Consider the following 20,599-nt stretch of genomic DNA (forward strand, 5'->3'; position numbering starts at 1 on the left):
ACTAATGGAAGGTCGAACGACGGCAATTGGGAGCAGCTCGCCGAACTGACGCACAATGTCTTCGGTCAGGGCTTTGGTGTAGACGTAAGTGTTCGGCCATGGGTGAATGAACTCGTTGATCGTCTTGTTGATGTGATCCTCGAAGTGATCATCCATGGCTTCGACCAGCTGGATCATCTTCTCCGGGTCGGACGGTGGAGGATAGAACTCTTCCTTGATGGTCTCCTCTGGACAGTTGGAATACGCCGTCGAGATGTAGATGAAGAGCTATTCGTGGGGATAATGTCGTTAGATAAGTATGAATTTCCCCCGAACAATATACCTTACCTCCAAATTGATGATTTTCTCGCAAATCCGCAGCAGATCCCGCGTACCCCGGACGTTGACCTCGATGGCCTTCTTCAGAGCTTGATCGAAGCGGACGTCGGACGCTGCGTGGAAGACAATCTGCGTATTCTTGACGATGTAGTCGATGGATTCTTCGGCCAGACCGACACCCGGATGCTGCAGATCTGCGTCTAGAATTTTGACTCGATCCATGAAGGTGGGGTAGTTTTTCTTCAGATTCATGAAAACCACACTGCCAAACAGCTCGTCACATCGCTGCTCTACCGTTTTGCCCTTCTTGGGTCGCGACAGCAGAATAATCTGGCGGACGTCGATTCTGCAATAGGAAAGATAACGGAGAGCATTAGCACTTCTGGGGTTCTGTTTTCCGTCAGACAATAAATCCCAATCACAACTCAACAAATGTCAGTCGATATATTCCGTTCTGATCGTGACAAATCACGCGATGTGGCAGTTAGCGTTCGTGTCATGTTAATTTATTGGAAATTCAAATTAGAAATCACGCATGTCACATTATGCGCGAACGGTGGAATATCCTATTGGTAAAGCAGCGCAGAAGATGGACAAGGGCGTAGCCAGAAGAAGAGCAGAGGAGGATTTCACATAGCGTAAATCCAGAAACAATTAAAAAAGGGAAAACAAAAATGCCGTGAAGTATCTATTGAAAAACTCCTTGAGGAGTAATTAGTCGAATTTTTAGAAAAAATATTCATGTTATTATTAGACAACTCGTTGAATATTGACGAATTATTGCAGAAACTCTTGGATGTACTTATGAAGTAATTTTTCAAGTAATATCTCTTATCTTAAATGTAGCCTTATGGATTCTTGCAGGGGCATACAGATATTCTGGAGTTATTACTGTAGATTTCCCTAGGTTGATTTCGGGCTTCATTCGTCACCGAACAAATCTTCAGATGTTTTATAACCCTCTCAAAACCATTGACTGTAATAAAATAGGGAGTATTGATGTCTTTCATAGTGCTACACTTCCTACAAAAGGTATTGATAATGACGAAAAAAGAATGTGAAAATGCCATTTTGTGAGTAATTGTTGAATAATGTCCAATGTTTCTGAGGTCGTTCCCCCCTCCTCACGGCAATCTCTGCTACGTCCACAAATATGGATCCAGAACACAGAACCCCTGACGCAATGTGCACTTGTAATTGTTGGGCAAACTGTTTTGAGTGGCAAACCGGGTAAACAAATCGCTACCAACAACCGCGTCATTCCCGTCGACGTTAACCTGGGGGAAAACAGTAGGTATCTACCTAAGTACCTCTCCACATATCATGACTGAACGAAAACTGAAATCAGCTGAACTGGTTCAACTGGTTCTCGACGCGGCGTTCGCGTTCGCGCCGACCGAACATTTGTTTGACGAATAATCGTTTGTTGCGAATTGAACGATTTGTATCTGTTTTGCATGGAAAATTTACAAGCGGGGAAACAAAGAACAGCTTCTGGAATGCGCTTTGCGTGGGAATCGCACCTTTTGATCTGTTACATTGATGCAGACATATAGGGTTTCAATGCTAGTAATGGACCCCTTAGTAGCTGAAATTCATTCTAGACGCTTTTCCGCAATGATATCTCAGACGCATATACGTTTTGTGGAGTCTAACAACAAATTCAATGTCTTTACTTCATAGTACGTCTTTGAAACATACAAAATCATTCGATTTTTCCAGCGAAATATGCATTTGAAAAACTGTTGTCCGAATGCCTATTATGGACCCTCCCGGGGTCCATAATAGGATTGTTTACAAATTTGACGTTGCGTATTATGGACCCTCCATTTGATTCCCATGTAATCCGGCTCGCTGCCGACGAGCCTATTATGGACCCACCTGGAAATGCGTATTATGGACCCTCTTGTGTGGTTTCATTTACAAAACTGTTAAGATATCTGTATTTATGCGTCTCAAACCTAATATTTTGCCTGAAACTGTTGAATAACAATGTAATCGAAGTTCCCCCGGTGGATTTTCATAGGAATAAAGTTGCTTTGAGTGTTAATTTTATGTTTTTCTGTAGGGGGTCCATAATACGCAAAGGGTCCATAACCGGCATCGACTCGCTATGTGCATTCGAGTTTGGTCATTTGATAAGCGGACGAACGATGAGTTGGACTTCTGCCGAAGTGTGCAATAAATACAGGTCCATATTGTTTAATTGGCGGCTTTCCAAGTTCAATTATTTTGATGTGAAATTGCTTGATATACCTAGATGTTCAATATTTTATTTCAAAAAAGCTATGTACACAAATGGGAAATAGATTATACTAAAACGGTGCTAGTTGAGTAGAAGCATCGGTTACCGTTAGCTTAAGAGAAGATGTTTAAAAAAAATAATCGGGGAGTCTTCTATGTATCGTAAAACTGGGTAACTTTGATAGTTTTTTCGAAGAAAACTTTATGCATGCTGTTTCAAAGAATTATAATTTATATTTTGTAAACATGTACTGGCATCCTAGCTATCGATTGCAGTTGATGGATTGCCAAAAGATTTATTTTGAATGGATATACAATTTTTCATATAATCGAAAGTCGGCTTTCTGTTTTGGGGTCTGGAATATTCCAGATTTTTTAGGCCCCATTTTACAAAAATCTGAAAGATACTGACAAAATTTGAAATGAATTTGTAAGGTTCTGTAAATAATTTGTAAGGCTCTCCAAAAAAAAAACATAAGCGATCCAGACTTTCCCAGACAAATATTCTAAATCTTCCAGATTTTTGAAAAATTTAATTGGCGTCCCTGTATAAATCGAACAAATTGAATGAATTAAACATTTACAAAAACATTTATAGGGCATTACATACCTCTAGGCATTTATCGTTCTATGGAAATTTCTGACTTACATTACAAAAATAGTCCCAGCAGTTTCCTCAGCATTGGATTAAAAGCAAAATTTTAAAATAAGGTGTCATTAGAATCGTAATCTTATATTCTTTGAAGAGCACTCATGAAATTTTTGCGGAAAAATCTGAAAAGTCTTCAAAATCAATGAAACAGTCAGTCAAGTCATCGTGCAAAAGTTTGGGTTCACCCCTCAGTATGGTGTATCGTGCAAAAGTTTGGGTTCACCTGAACTTACTTAAATCTGTGAAATCTCAAACCAATCATGTACGCGCCATTATTTGCGCTCATAAAAGCTTAAACTTTTAAAATCGGTTGAAAAATGGCAGAGATATTGACAAAAACGGCTCAGATGAACCCAAACTTTTGCACGATTTGCATCATACTGAGGGGTGAACCCAAACTTTTGCACGATGACTTGACTGACTGTTTCATTGATTTTGAATACTTTCCAGATTTTTTCGCCAAAATTTCGTGGGGTTTCTTCAAAGAATATATGATAACGATTCTAATGACACTTTGATTCAAAATTTTGATCGACCCAATGTTGAGGAAATTAGATATTCAGATTCAGTGTGTTTTTTGAAAAATGTAACAACTTTAGGTAGATATTTAGTATACAAAATTCAAAAAATGTACTTGGGAAAATACATACGAAGTAAGAATAACTCTTTGCCTTTCGAATGCGAAAGAGTTTGAATTGGAGTGTAATCACAGAGATATGGACAGAACACTTTTGTATGTTTTTGAGGGGGTGAACCCAAACTTTTGCACGGGAGTGTATGTACCCCGAATTCAATGCCAGGGTAATAACAAGAAAGAACAATAAGCAAAAAAAGAAAAAGATATTTGGTTATTTTCGACTAAACACATTTTGCCGAAAATCCGAGATAGGTGGAACTCGCAAGAACCGCCATCCAAATAATGAAGGGTGACCCGAAACAGGTCATTCTAGAAAAAGGGATATGCGGGGATTTGCAATCGGTTGATTGACGTTTGTGGAAACGACATTCGGCGAATTGACACTCGGTGAAAAGTATTAAAAATTCTAATCATTGCTTATTTATTAACATTTGGAGAACCGACGGTCGAATGTTAAACGTCAAGTTAAGGTGAATGGACAGCATATTTTTAAAAGAAGGGTGAATCATCTATGAAATGCAAATATATGAAGATGCATCTCCATGCATCACCATGGTGCATATTGACATGATCAAGTATGAAGACATCTTAGACTCTTCTCCGGTGCTTATGTACTTTGAAATAAGAACCTTATCATTGGTGGTCATTTTAAATATTCTTATGTCAATTGACCTGAATGACCGTAAAATGGTTAAAAGGAAGTTAATGAAAAAAAGTCGAGAAATGGAGATATAATTTTCCGGTGAACGGTCCTTCCGGGTAAATGTTTTTCGGTTAATGGTTCATTCCTGTAAATGGTTTTCCGATAAATGGTCTTCTGGTAAATTGCATTCCGGATAATGTCGGAGAACCGATGTAAGTGATGGAATGTCACAAAATTGTGTCCTTGAAGATGTATTGAACAACAAATGTAAATTTACATGTTAGAGGACACGAAAACGATGGAACTGTGGTCGTCATTTCCCGAATCAGACACTAACGTATTTAAAATTCGACACAATTTTACGTCATTCGGCTCCTTTCTTTTATGTGCACCCCAAAAGACGTAAATCAGAAGATTTTTTTTGGAGTGTAACTAAATTCTTGGTCGGGCAAATGTTTTCCACTGCTATTTTAAACTCAATGGAAAGAACTAATCGTCCTTTGCCATGTTGTATTGGAAAATGTTACCAAAATCTACTGAGCTTCGTGTACTTATCCAAAGAGAAAATCGACAAGGAGAAATCGATCACTGTAGATACGTATGTATGATACTAAACGCGAGATTTTTCATCGATAGCGTTCGGGTGAGTGAATTTTCACATGCTTGATCGTGAAATATTTATTCCATGAAACGTTTATAAAACTCGTCAATTAACTCTACCCTGACAACACCCTTGATTTGTTTTCTTATAAGTCTCAAATTATGTATCAACAACTTTAGAACTTTTTCCTGTGATTACTACAGAATTATATAAGCAGTTGTTCTAGGAGTTACTCTAAGAAATGTTCCCTTTTTTGGGAACTCCACCAGAAGTTTTAGAAATTCAAGGAATTAAGGAATTAAGGAAAAGAACAGAAATACTTTAAAATTTTTGCAAAGATTAGACAATGAAACCCACTAAGTACCTTTATATTGCAGTAAGGACTTCCAAAAGAATTCTCTAGCGAAACCGCTTACTATTTCTTTCTATTATATGATATTTTTTCTATAATATCTAGTACAAGAATTCCTCAAGATTTGTTTCCTCTAGATTTTTTTTGACCGATAGTATCCATGGAGGAATTAATCTTAAGAAATTAAGGAATTCTTAACAATTTCTTGAAGGATTTCTTGATGAATCTTTAGAAGAATTCAGGTAAGAATCTCTGGAGGATTTTCTGGAGCATGCAGTTGGTGCATCAAAGAGTCCAATAAGAATTCTCACAAAAACTTCCTAACGTATAACATCAATTTATTATTAGGGAATTTTTCCAAGAGCTTTCCCAGCATATCTGTAACGATATCTTAAATTATTATAACCTAACATTTATGAGAGGTCTAGAGTATCCTTTCTACAAGAAACTCCTGAAATGGTGGTCCTTGAAGCAATAAGGGCTTTTGATTTGTTATTGAACTGCATCGCCCAAAAAAAACACTCTCCGAAATTCCTCAAGGAAGCAAGTGCACTGCCATGAATCGCATCTGCATTTTCTTCAAAAATGATTTGATGTTGAGACATCAGTTTTCAATATATCTTTATTTAATCTCTTAACAGCACTAACGAGACAATACATTTTGTTCGGTTAAATTTGAAAAAAAAACACCAAGTCAGATTATCCCTTAATGAAAAGTAGCCACATATTAGTCTCACTACAGATTTACGTATGGTGTAACTCAACAATTAATAATAACTTGGTAACCTTTAAATTATTTTCGTAAATATATCGGAGTGAAAAGCAATTAGTGAAGGTTTCATTAAGAACCCAAACATGTTTAAATCTTTTGGATTTTTTTTGTATATTCGTATGGGAAATAAGTTAGTAAACATAGGAGAACTATGCACCTATTCGTTTCCATCATTTGCTTCTATAGACTCCCTTTAGCTTTGAGTCGCATGACCGCTATAGCCGTAAAACAAAATAAAATAAGTTAGTAAATTTTTACAGTTATCCGCATTTTCTCAACAAACTTTTTTAAGAACTTTATCAGAAACATTAACAGCAATTTCTCCTAGATCTTGGGACTTTGGTCTCGATACACTTCCACCAGAAATTTACCTTATGAAGTACCTAAGGATTTGAAAAACATCCGAGCGTTTCTCATTTGATTACGCCTAAAATTACTGTAGGAATTTCCCCAGAAATACTTCTTGGCACTTTTACGAGGATTCTATCAAATAGTCGTTTAATAATATCGGGAGGAATCTCTTAATTAATTTGTACACTTTTTATTTATTGAAGTGATTTTATATACTAGTTCAACACTCAAGTTTTTTTGTCCATTCTGTAAGATTATCTTTTAACATTTCTAAACATAGTTGTAAAAGTTTGATAAGGGTATCGTAGCTGTGTTCATAATGATACTATCATAATGATAGTAGTGAAAGCCGGTTTTCATACAACATGCTCAACTTTGGAATGCTGTACGTTTGTTTCCCTATGAGCAATCGGCATTACATTTTGGCAGAGAACCACAAATAACCTCAATTTCATTAACACAAAATTTAAAAATTTCTCACTGTACCGGTTAAAATGTAAAGCACCAGGTAAAATCGATCAAAACAAACCTCCAAATGGTAGCTAAGGATGTTACGATCAAACGTTTGTATGAGGATAACTCTGAGAAATTTTTTTTATAGGTTGAAATTTTTGAAAAAAGTTATATTTTTGTTAGTTAAGTCAAACAAATATTCGTAGTTGCTGAACTACATTTCGCATAACCGTAAGTTCGTAAGTTTTTTTTTATATTATTTAAAGACCCCCTGGGGCCGAAGCTAGCTGTAATTCACTGTATGATTTGCACTAAACGTTGTATTACTGTATGCGTTAGAAATGCAAAAATCAAATGCGGGAACACAAAACGCGGTAAGATTTTTCACAAGATATGCGGTGTCAAAGATCGATTTTTCTTGCTAGGGCGGCGGTGATTTATTAAATTGTTGCTAGCTGTCCTTTCATTGTTTTATGTTACCGCATTTGGAGCACGTTTAGTGAAGAATTGCTCTCAAATGCAAACAGCAATATTGTCACCCAGTAGGCTGTATTATGATGCTAAGAAAAGACTCACATAAAAGTGATAGGGTAGGTGTACCAGTTATGGACATAGTGGTTCCCTATTTCGCCATACGGGATTACTTGAATGTTTTCACATTTTGAAAGATTTTTTGTGTTGTAGTAGTAAGATTTTAGATATATCTTGATGTTTAAACATTCAAAAAGATTTAAAATCTGAAAGCTCTCGAAATTTCCCGTATGGCCAAATAGGGAACCACTATGGCCATAACTGGTACACCTTCCCTAGTTTTATTTTCATTCGGTTCTCCATACTTTCCCGGTGAATTTATGGAACATATAAAAGTTGTTGAGGCTAGGTTCATTGTTTGGCAGATGGTTTTTAGCGATTATAATTATTTTTTCTTCCTCATTGCACTAACTACATGTTCGTTATTTTTTGCAGTATCATTGTAATGCTGTTCGCACAAAACTTCACTATTAAAGGTCAATCATAACAATTTTAAATTTTGATTAAATTCGCAAAAAAACGCATATATTACTTCAAAGTTTGAGCTTAATATATTAAGACTTAGAGGTGACGCAAGCGTCTTGGAGGTGAATTTTCGAGTTTTAAAAAATGGTGTTTAGTGAAGTCACCATAACTTCGTTATTTTCTAACCAATTTTGAAATTTTTAACACCATTACCTTCAAAATTAAATTTATGAAAACTTTGTACAACTTCAAATTTGTCTAAAATCGAAACTAGTTTTAGTAAAAAATATATACCCAGAAACACGATTTTTCAATAAAAAATTAATATTATTATTATTATTTGATTTTTTTCGCCGGAAAATGCATTTTTTCTATAAAACATATGTTTATAAAGCACCATGTTTTAATTACGAGTTGAATTGTGCATATTTTTTAATATGAGCAAAAATATTTTTGTTTCAAAATGATTTGACAATTGTTGCAAAGTTCTTTTCAAAGCTTTAACAAATGAGAAAACCCAGTTTCAGCTTAAGAGATATTGTTTAACTGTTGAAAATTAAAACACAAGCATTTTTCGTTAGGGGTCGTCCATAAATGACGTAGCTTTTTAGGGGGGAGGGGGGGCTTCACGAATTTGTGACGATGTGTGACGAGGGGGAGAGAGGGGTCCTAGCTATTGGACGTAGCATGTTGGATCACGCCGCTAAAATAAGAGGCGCTGAAAAAAATGTCACAATTTTTTTTTTATCAAACTTCTTTTTTCCTTGTTTGACTTATTAAATTGGGTTATAAAATGATGATTCAGCTTCAAAACATTCATATGACATGATTGATAAACTTGTAATAAAATTTAAGATTTTCTGTAGTGCAATATATTCATGTAATAATAAATTAATTTATAAATAAATAAATTAAAAGATAAATTAATTAATTAAATTAACGACTTGGAAAACATTGATTTAGTTTTATTCATATATTCTGTTAGAGCTTATTTCTTAAAAAAAAATATGTTCGTTTTGGCAAATATTACATCCAAACAAGATATTCATTCCGTGAATTATGCTCTCAAGGTTGCAAAAGATCTGCACCCAATCAACTCATCGATTTGTTTTGATATATCAATGCTCTTGATGGACTAGCCTGAATAAAACTTGATGGAAAAGCTTGGACAACAGATTCGAGTTTTATCGAAATTGTTCTATCATTCAATTTTCTTAATAACTCGGTAATTTGAAGAAAGATTTTTTTTAGTATTTAATTATATCGTTATAGGTTGTGTAAGATTATTTCAGTATGGGGAACGATAATGAAGTTAAGCTGAAATATCAATAAAGTTGAATAACTTGTACAATAATCGCTTAGATTTTCTGAACATTCCAAATATTACAAGTGTAATCTTTTCTACATCTGGCACCTGATTGATAAATGGATTTGAATTTGGATAATAATGACGAATATCCATTTCAAATCAAATATCTTATCTTGACCATTTTCATTGAAATCTGTTTCCTAACAACGAATTATTAAAAAACAATCCTCTAATATAACTAAATTTCTTCTAAACATATTAGAAAATCTATTGTACCCCAACTCGTTACTGTTAGCTTCATCAATCCAATCAAAGATTTTTCCTTTTTTTTTTTTCTATATTTTCAGTTGTAAACTAATTTTTCATGGTAACAACAGCAAAAGTAATACAATTTAGCCAACAACTTAAATAGGAAAGTTTGGTAGATTAGATTACAAAAAAGTATGATAAATTGTACTTTAAATTTCATGTAAACATTAATAAAACCAGTGTTTTATACAACTTTGGCGACCTGTAGCTAAAAATTGTGACGTGCTGGAACATTTCTGAGAATGGCACTAGATTCAGCAGCCCCAAATCTACTAGAGACACATAATTTCATCCTTGAGACACACAAAAATGCCATTTTTGTTACGCTGTGTTATTAACAAATCTCTTAAGGACTAAAGTTTTTTTTTGAGATTTTTTTTAATTTCAATGTTTATTATTCGTGCTATTAGGAATATGAGAACGATAGAGCATGGTGTTTGTAATTTAAAGCAAAGTTCAGTTAAATACTTCTGCATACAAGTTAACAGTCGACTTTGGTTACTATAATTTTTCATCAACACATTGAAATAAATTAAGATTTCAGTTTTACAAGGAAAAGAAAATTTACAAAAATATCAGCTGATGGATGCCTATAAGGTGCATTTAAGGTCACTGTTAGCCTTAAGGGGAAAGTTGTGCTCTATCTGGAGAACCAAATAATCGTTTGACTTAAAATTTTGATTGATTGCTTACCACCAGCAAGTAGCCAATCGATCATGTTTTCATGTTAAACTATTATCTGGTTCTCCATATTTGTACTCTTGAAGATTTGGGGATTGACTTAGATTTATCTTCACGTTTAGATTTCAGATTATGAGTCAAAACAATATTTTGAAAATATGTCAAGTCTTGTACACGACACTGAAGACGACCTTAAAGTTGAGGTCGAAATACGCGTATTTGTTAAATGATACAAACTCTAAAGGAATTAAATTATGTAATACTAAATTCGGTGTTTAATTTATTTATAGGTATTCCACCAAGCAGCTCAAACATTTATTAATATCGTGAAGACATCTTTGGCATATTCCAGGTAATATTTTTCATCAAATCATAACAGCTTCTTTTTCTTATTCTTGGCATTACGACCCCACTGGAACAGAGTTTTATTACATTGTAGCCGTGGGCTAAAAAAGACTCCATAGTTACATTGTTTATGAATGCTTGCTAAAATTGTAATTGCTGATCAGATTTTGATTTATTGTGCGATGCTTGTCAGATCTATTAATAAGCTATTAAGCGATTTGCATGTTAAATTCTGGCGACAACCTAAGTAGTTCCATGACCGAATTGATGGATACGAATCTCTACCGGATTCCTATTGAGAATGAATTTTTGGAAGATTTTTTGTGGATGTGCACATCATCCATGTGTGTAGGAGGAATTGAATTGAACCAATTTTTATTGATGGGATTTCTGCCGTAGAAGGGTTGAGTTTAATTAAATATGCCTTTGACTAAATCTGCGGCTATGAAACCAACGGCCTTGTGATCATTAGCGGATCATCTGGATGCAAAAAGTATACGTCCGTAATTAACTTTTATTTGAGTGCATTTAGATTGCCATCGACATGAAATCAACTCCTGCAAACAAAAGGCACAACTTTATCCTCTTCCTTCAAAACCAACTTCTAAGCAACCGGTTTTGCAAGGAAAATTTCAATGTATATTCTCATATTGAAGACGTGATCCAGATAAGTGTCTACGTCTTTTTTTTTGTTTAGCGAACGATTACAAAAAGTTGACAACACAATTTTAATATGCACGACAACAGAGTGCATGAAGCAGTCCGCAAAATAATGTTACCGCTCTTCATTTAATGTGTCAGAATGACACGCTAAAGCAAGATGTGCATCTGATTTGACATGCCCTCTGGCGAGAAACTTCACAGAGGAGATTATCATTCGTTGGACAACACATTTCAGTTAGTTAGAAAGAATTCATATAGGTTAAATATAGTTTTCGAGAGTCAAAATGAATAAAAAAAAAGTAAATTATCAGGAAAATTTTGTTAATAAAAACATTGTCTTTAATGTTAAAAAACTTACGAAGATGACATGTAAATATTTTCAGCTTTATATTATTAAAAAAAACCTGGACCGACCGGGAATCGAACCCAGACACCTTCAGCATGGCTTTGCTTAGTAGCCGCGGACTATAACCACTTGGCTAAGGAAGGAATATAATAACTATTAAAAATTGCAAAGTATGTTTTGAAGAGGATGTAACTTCGAAATAAATCAATTAGACTTCTACTGTATAATGATACAAAATTAAAATGAACATTACATATCACACTTATTACCAGAGCATGTTCCAATCCAATGCATTACTAGCTTCATAATTTCTCAGATATCTGCTGATCTAACAATGCTGCTCCATTAGATGCAATATAACAATGTGATTAGTTGAAACTGCGTGACTGCGCATTGTAGAAGACCGGACCTTATTTTGTTATGATAAATCACAAATAGATAAGCACACTTTGCTACGAGAAATCTTCTTGAGCCCTTTCAGTCACCATGCAAAGTTTAATGGGAGTATTTTGTACAGCAAGCCACCAATCAAAAGCCAGGGAATCCATGTTCTAGATACACGCAGCAACAAAGACATGGTCCTCTCTTATTTTGGTTACAACAATATTTCATCGCAACAACAGTTTATCACAACTCAAACAGAATATGACAATGAACTGTCATCGCATGCATAGCTATTTTTTCGGCATTGCTTTGCAATTTTGGAGAAGTTTATTTGTGTTGATGAACATTGCTACCTTATTGAATCATTATCATAAAACAAATTCGATTTTGTGTTCGTAATAACTGATTAATTACAATTGAAAAGTTCGTGACAATGTCCTCTGTTTTCGTCATGATATTTTTTATTGAGGCAGAAATAATGGACTGTGAGAGAACTTGCTTTGTTACTTGTTTTGCGTCGATTTCAATGAGAATTTGATCCACTACACAGCTCAACACTCACGTAATATAAACTCAAAAGTTCAATGAACAAAAGTACATTTGTTGAACGTTTTGTCTTGACTACGGAACGGCAAAACAATTTATCTTCTAAAAGCTACCAAGTATCACAAAAAATGCCAGTTTTCCTCCCCTGAGACAACTTTTATGATCGTATAACGGACATAAAAACTGACCATCATCATTCATCGCATTTTTTTTTCGCAAAACTCATTCAATTTCCTTAGAGTACAATGAACCGGAAGCCATAAGGCACCAACTTCCAAGTGGTTATCCTTTTGGCAGTGTATGACGGAGGTTTACCACCAACCAAACCGCAATAGAAATTGATCGTGATCATGAACTTGGATCGTGGTTTGCGGATTGGCAGTTGGTTTGTCAATTAAACGAACGCAAAGTAAATTATTCAATTATTGAATCGAAGTAAATATTTGCCACTTTAGATGGGAGGGATGATGAGATCATTTGCGTTCTGGTAAGCGTAAATAGATTATTGGAGCAGCAGGGGGGCAATAAATGGAAATTGCAATCAGTGACAGTAAACCGGGACGTTCAATTGTAGTACGGTTCCTGGTACTATTTAGGGTGAGCTAAGATAGCACCAAAGTGTGAATTTTCACGTCCTCTTGGTGGTTGTATTTTGCACGTGGCAGATGAGCACCAGATGTTTTTAAGTGTGTTATGTTCTGCTGAAGTAGAATATTAGCTGGCTTGTTTTGTAACATACTTGTTTAAACTCTTTAGTTTCCATTGCATTTTATGTAATTGGTTGATTAAGTTTTCTCATAAAACTTCCAGACATGAAAATCCTGAAAATTTCTAATGGTATCAGGAATCAGATCCAAATGAACCAAATTTGGCCAACATTCTATGAGATATTTAATGAAGCATATGTTTAAATATGCAACTCACATAGAATTTTGATCATATTTGGTTCATGTGGACCTGGTTTTTGATATAAATCTTATTGGCGGGGTCTGTGGTCTAATGTGTGCCACTTCTGCATGCTATACAGAATGTTATCAATTCAATCCGATTGCCGTCCTTTATATTGAAATGCATGAACGTCGATCAAATGCATCATATAACGATTACCTTCCCACTAACAACATCCAACTTCCCGTAATGTCCATGAGCGGCTGCAATGTTATCTTAATCCATCTAATGGAAACTTAAAAATACTCACAGAAAGTAGTTTTCCAATCGTGCACGATGGTTGATATATATGACAAATGTTTTCTGTTGGCATAGATTCCTGACAAATGGGAATCGAAAAAAAAATCACCAAGCCTAGAATTGAGAATGGTATTGAGTGTCTCATTGTATCTCTGAATAGTGCGACATCTACAAAAGGCACTCAATTTTGGTATTCTCCACGTGAACCTCGTCAATTCAAAAGACGTTTTCTCCAATAGAAGATGTGAAACCAACAAATTAATAAGTTATTAATAGCCGTGTGCCCTTGCGCAATTGTTGTCCAAATAATCTGGCACTTGCCAAGTTTGATCGCTATTCTTCAAACGAAGTTTGTCGCCCTTGTCGTCATAAATCGTGAACGAACACTTCTTGACATATCTTCTCAATGAAATCCATTACGCAGACCGAAATCATTAGATGGCCCAAAGTACTGGTCGCCCACCTGTAAGAAACAGGTACCAATAGAGAGGGGCAAGGGAGGGTTGTAGAGGAAGCCACAGCAGCGGTGATTGCCCGACGATCTTCAGCTGACCTTCGGCAGATTAAGCCCACCGCATCCGTGCGTGGGGAACTTGTTTGCCTGCCAAAAATCACCCCGTCTACAAGGAAGATCACGTACCTACCTATACGTATTAGGGGGGCTGGGGGCAAGAAGGACACCTTAAGATAGATAGGTTCAAATCATGGTTGATTAGCACAATTTTTGAGGATTTTTGCAGTGTAGGGGAAAGCTCACCTCGTGTTCTAAATGATGCTATCGATAGATTTTAAAAATATGAGAAATACATGATGATTTGAGATTTTTGAAAATGTCCCTTCTTATGAGGTTTTTAAACGAGGCACGGGGCGAGAGTGCCACTCGTATGGGGCAAGAAGACCACCAGAGCAAAATGCCACAAATTTTGTATATTATTATTTCCCCGCCTAAACGATAAATTCTAGAGTAAGTACAGATAAAACTGAGGGATAAAAGTTGACTTATAGTTAACAAGTAATTTTACGAAATTAATTTAGTTCTAATCTTATTTGACTGTAACAATAATAGTAATAATTTTCAAAAACCATTTTGAATGTCCAAAATGGCTTATTTTGATTTTATTTAGTAGGAAACATTGATTTAATGCGATAAAAAACAAGAAAAATGAAAGTTCATTTGATTTTATATGAGGAAATTGCGGTGTCCTTCTTGCCCCATAAGACATACTGTTTTTATATATGTAAAGCTTAATGTCAAAAAGACTTTTTCGAAAAAAAAAAATCCTCACAGATATATTAAACAATTGTAAATCATCAATACTGTGCGGAAAAATCAATATGTTTTGTATTTATTGGGAGTCAAACCTTGTTTTCCAGTCTTACATTCTTATAATATTTTGCATATTTTGCGTTGGTGAGTTAAAGACATTTTTCTAATTTTTTGTACTAAACATTTTTAACTGTAATATTTACAAAACCCTTAATTAGTACTCAATTTATTTTTATCCTGAGTTTAACATCAAACAATTGATTTGAACTACGTGAAATTAGAGGTGGCACTATTGCCCCGGGTGTCGCTCTTGCCCCATGCCCCCCTATGTTTAAATGCTGAACTCAACCGCAACTCGTTCCACCAAGATTGAACCGAAAGAGGCACTTCAGCGACCGGGCGGCGCGACGCTTGGACCGGGCCACTCACCGAACGAAAAAAACCGTGAAATATCCCCGAACAAGTGTACAATACAATTACCGATAATTGCGACGTGAGGTGCGCCGCGCAGCATCACCTCCACTAATCGGTGTGCAGTGGTCCAATGCTGGCCAAAAGTCAGAAAAAAATGCGAATTTTCTCTCTCTAACGTCAAATGGTTTTCGATCTGTCAGATATTTTTTGAATCTTTAATGAAAATCTCTGCTAAATTTGCAATGATATGAGATGGATCATTAGTTTCTTCGGAAAAAACTAACGTAGTCAAACGCTCTAAAAATGTTCACAACTATTTTAAGCTAGACATTTTTTTTATGAAAAGGTATCGAGAGAAACCGGATTTTTCGGAGACCACTCTAACTTATGTCACCAAAAAATCATAACTTACGAATAATCAGAGACCCCAAACAGTGCAGAATTCGTTCTAATTTGATTTCGAAGCTCGATTAAAGCAAGCGAAGAAAACCACCCTATCTGTATCGGACCATCATCAGTAATGTCTCGCAAGTTGTCAGAAGCGTGATCAAGAACAGTAACGAACGAGAGCCCCAAAGGAGAGCGATGATAAAACTCATTTCTCTCTCTCATTTGCCATACGAGGTAGGTGTTTTGTTTTACTGGGATGATCAATACTTCCCTGAAGCTTGTTCAGATGGGTTTTATCATGCACTGTTATCAGAGTTGTAGCATTAGACGATACTCGAGCAAAATTGAATAACAAAAAGATAATACCTTTAACATGCATTTGATAATTTGAATTGTTTTCATTTTTGTTTAATAAGCAGCTGTCTTGTCGCCCTGCTTAATCGCGCTTAGTCAACGAGAATTTTTCACCAGAAGTCATTAAAATAATGTGTAAAAACTTCCACAATCTTACGTCCCATAAGATATTAATCGAAATTTCCAACCTGTACCAACGCTCTGGAGTAATTTTACCCTAATTCATATAGAACTTCATATAGAAAAGGAGCATATTGTAAAAAAACAATCAAAATTTATGAGCTGTATCAACGCCCTTGAGTAATTTATCCTCATCCTACGTTGATCAATATTGAAAACTCCACGCTGTATCAACGCTCTGGAGTAATTTTACTTTGTCCCATGTAGATCCGTTGCATCCTAACATCCTGTATGACATCTATTGAAAATTCAAGCTTTATCAACGCCTTGGAGTAATTTGACTTCACGTCAATTGAATATTACAAGCACTATCAACGCCCTGGAGTAATTTGGTCTTATGTTATGTAAAACAGCTGCATCTTAGCGCCCTGTGAGACAAATGTCAAGATGTATAAACGCCCTTAGCTAATTTGACCTTGTCTTACGTAGACAGCACCTCAATAACCTGCATCGATGGAAAATTACAATATGTATCGACGCCCCAGAGTAATTTGAACTTGTCTCATATAGAACAACTGCATCTTAACGCCCTGTAAGACATGAGTGATTCCAAGCTGTATCAACGCCCAGGAGTGATTGGACATTGTCTCACGTAGATCTTAGATCAGGTGCATATTAAATTGCATTCTGTATCAACGTCCTGTAGTAATTTGGACTTGTGTCAAGTAAATCAACTTCATAAAAACGCCCTGTTCGATATTAATTGTCTTACGACCTTTCTAGACCAGGTGCACCTTAAGGCCCTCTATGCATTAAAAATTACAAGCTGTATCAACACCATGGAGTAATTTGACCTCATTCCATGTAGATCAGGTACATCATAACGCCCTGTAGGACAACAATTAAAAAATCTAAGCTTGGGCAACGCTTTGGAGTAGTTTGGTCTTATTTCACGAAGTTCAGAAACATCTTAACGCTTTGTATGACATCAATCGATCAAGCTATATCAACGGATTGAAGTTATTTACCTTTTCCCATATTGATCTTTGTGAGATCTAGAACATGTTTAAGCAGTTTCAAGGCTCTGGATTAATTTTACTTTATCCTATGAAGATCAGGTGCATCTTAACGCTTTGATTGATATCATCAAAGTTGTCCAGTTGTATCAAATTACTGGATTAGTTTATTCTTCTCTCATGTATATTAGGTTCATGTTAACGTCCTCAAGGACATCAATGGGAAATTCCAGTTTTCTCAACGCCTTGGAATAATTCAAGCTTATCTTATGTAGATCAGGGGCATCTTAACGTCCTTTAGGACATTTGAATATTCCACACTGTATCACGGCCCTGAAGTAATTTTACCTTATTTTATGTAGATCAGGTGCAACTTAACGATCTGTAGGGCATGAATCGAACATTCCAAGCTGGAGTAATTTGACCTTATTTCACATTGATCAGGTGCATCTTGATGCCCTGTATGGCATCAATCGAAATATTCAAGCAGTAAAATAATTGCTCTTGTCTCATGTGGATAATCTTAACGCTTTTTAGGACATCAATTGCACGTTAAATGTGCATGCATTCTGAACAATATCAGTGCCCTGGAGTAATTTTACCTTAGTCTATGAAGATCAGGTACAATTCAACACGCTTTAGGACATTTATTCAAAATTCTAAGCTCTTTCAACATCCTGCAGTGCACATTAATGAATTGGATCTTAACGCCCTGGAAAAATCAATCAATTTTTTATCTGTAAATATCAATGCCCTGAAGTGATTTTACCGTGTTCCAAGTGATCAGCTGCATCTTAACGCCCTGTGAGCAGTTCCATTTGAATTCGAATGTCGGTTTACTTTTGTATTTTTTGATTTGGATGAAATTTTGCACATGCTTTCTTTATGCCCAAAATTGCCTCTTTGCATCATCGGCTCGCCAAAAAAAAATCGTATTTTTGATTTATTTTTTATTTTTTTATATGTTAAAGTAGACAAAAAATGAAGTCTTTTGCACAGTGGGTCAAGATGGAGAAATCATGGACAAAAAAATTATGATTTTTTAAAAATAGGTGAATTTTTAAAAATGGTCATAATAAACTTTTTAAATATTTTTCAACTCGATTTTATGAAAGTACGCAAAATTTACAACAAACAAGGTATACGGAAAAATCAGGCTGACTTTTACCGTTTTAAAGATACAGCGATTTTAATACAAAATTATGATATAATTTTCAATTTTCGGTCATTATAATATAACTTAGAAACGATTTGTCCGATCAGTTTGGACTCTTCCGCAAAGTTTTAGGTTATTGTTGGGACTATCTGGAAAAAAATATACACTGTAAAAAAAATGTTGTAATTTTTTATATATCAAAAATAAAACTTAAAAATCAATTTTCTCAAAAATCGTATTTTTGTTTTTTTTTATACAGTCATCTCTCCCTTACTCGATATTGAAGGGACCATCGAGTTAGCAACTGCGATCCAAGGGACCATCGAGCTAGCCATGAAAACCAACATTTACTATGGTTCTCTAACTCGATATCGAGATACGGAATATCGAGTAAGGGAGAGTTAATTGTATGTTAAAGTAGACAAAAAATGAAGTCTTTTGCACAGTGGGTCAAGATGGAGAAATCATGGACAAAAAAGTTATGATTTAAAAAAAAAGGTGAATTTGTTGAAAATGGTCATAATAAACTTTTCAAATGTTTCGGTAGCAATTAGCAAAATTTTCTCATATACCTTTTTTGTTGAAAATTTTGCGTACTTTCATAAAATCGGGTTGAAAAGCATTCAAAAAGTTTATTAAGACCATATTGAAAAATCAACCTTTTTCAAAAAAATCATAACATTTTTGTCCATGATTTCTCCATCTTGACCCACTGTGCAAAAGACTTCATTTTTTGTCTACTTTAACATAAAAAAAATAAAAATCAAAAATACGATTTTTGAGAAAATTGATTTTTAAGCTTTATTTTCGATATATAAAAAATTACAACATTTTTTTTACAGTGTATATTTTTTTCCAGATAGTCCCAACAATAACCTAAAACTTTGCGGAAGGCACTAAACTGATCGGACAAACCGTTTCTAAGTTATAATATTTTGAAAATTATTAAGGATTTTTTTCTTAGGCCCTTCTCAAAAGTAAGGCTAGAGTCAAAATGGCGAGCCGATGATGCAAAAAGGCATTTTTGGGCATAAAGAAAGCATGTGCAAAATTTCATCCAAATCAAAAAATATAAAAATGAAATTTGGGTCGTCATTTTCTGTGGAACCGCTCCTGTATAAAACCAATTAAATTTTGTTTGCTTTATGACCTTAATTATTGTGAATCAAGTGAGCAGTGTTTGATCCTTTCATTGCGTCGTCTGCTCTTGCGGGGAACGAGCGATGCAATTAGGATCAATGTTGATTAGCGTATTGTGTATCTTCTTCTTCTTCTTCTTTCTGGTGTTACGTCCCCACTGGGACAGAGCCTGCTTCTCAGCTTAGTGTTCTTATGAGCACTTCCACAGTTATTAACTGAGAGCTTACTATGCCAATGACCCTGGGAAGTCGAGAAAATTTCCAGCCCGAAAAGATCCTCGATCGGTGGGATTCGAACCCACGACCCTCAGCTTGGTATTGCTGAATAGCTGCGCGTTTACCGCTACGGCTATCTGGGCTTTCCGTTTTATATGTTGTTTATAATATCTGTATTTGGTCTCATATTATTTTACCACACTTTTTACTAAACGATTGCCTACTTTTCTTCGAACGCCATTTCTCCGAATAACCTGTTCCTTCGAGAAGTGACGCAGTTCATAAAGGTGCAAGAATAGTTCTTAGTGACAGGGTGTATACCAGATGACTGGTCCGTCAACTATTCTGAAATGTAGTAAGTTGTGAAACGGGGTATTCGGAGATTAGATATACAAGGGACTGGCTTTCGAGGAAACGACATTTGGGGAATCATTATTTAGGACAAAGTAGCACAATCCTTTAATAAAATGGAAATTACGATATAAAAGCATTTGCCTACAGGGCTGTATGCGCTTGATCCCTTAATATTCGGTATTATTAAAGAAACTTTTGGTTAAACTATCTCGAGAAATAGGAGCACGGGATCGGGCTCAAGACCGCGGTTCATATAAATAAAAAAAATTGTATGGACAAAAAACCACGACGATGGGGATGATAATGGGTTCGTAAAACTCAATAATTGAACAATGTGCGCAATTTCACCGCTACGCGGTGCTAGTGAGCATACAATTTGGTCA

At 35.4% G+C, this 20,599-nt stretch overlaps 1 protein-coding gene across 5 annotated transcripts in view; it reads right to left on the reverse strand.

Annotated features, from left to right (window-relative positions):
* LOC5568896 (fatty acyl-CoA reductase wat) overlaps window positions 1–20,599 on the reverse strand; it is a 58,564-nt gene that overhangs the window by 16,155 nt on the left and 21,810 nt on the right. For all 5 annotated transcript variants that reach the window (XM_001658169.2, XM_021841299.1, XM_021841302.1 and 2 more), the window contains exons 3-4: window positions 328–664; window positions 3–267 (exon numbers count right to left, since the gene is read on the reverse strand). In XM_001658169.2, the coding sequence (XP_001658219.2) occupies window positions 3–267; window positions 328–664 (602 nt within the window). The remainder of the gene's footprint in view (window positions 1–2; window positions 268–327; window positions 665–20,599) is intronic.

The sequence above is a fragment of the Aedes aegypti genome, chromosome 2 (genome assembly GCF_002204515.2).
Source record: "Aedes aegypti strain LVP_AGWG chromosome 2, AaegL5.0 Primary Assembly, whole genome shotgun sequence".
NCBI lineage: Eukaryota > Metazoa > Arthropoda > Insecta > Diptera > Culicidae > Aedes > Aedes aegypti.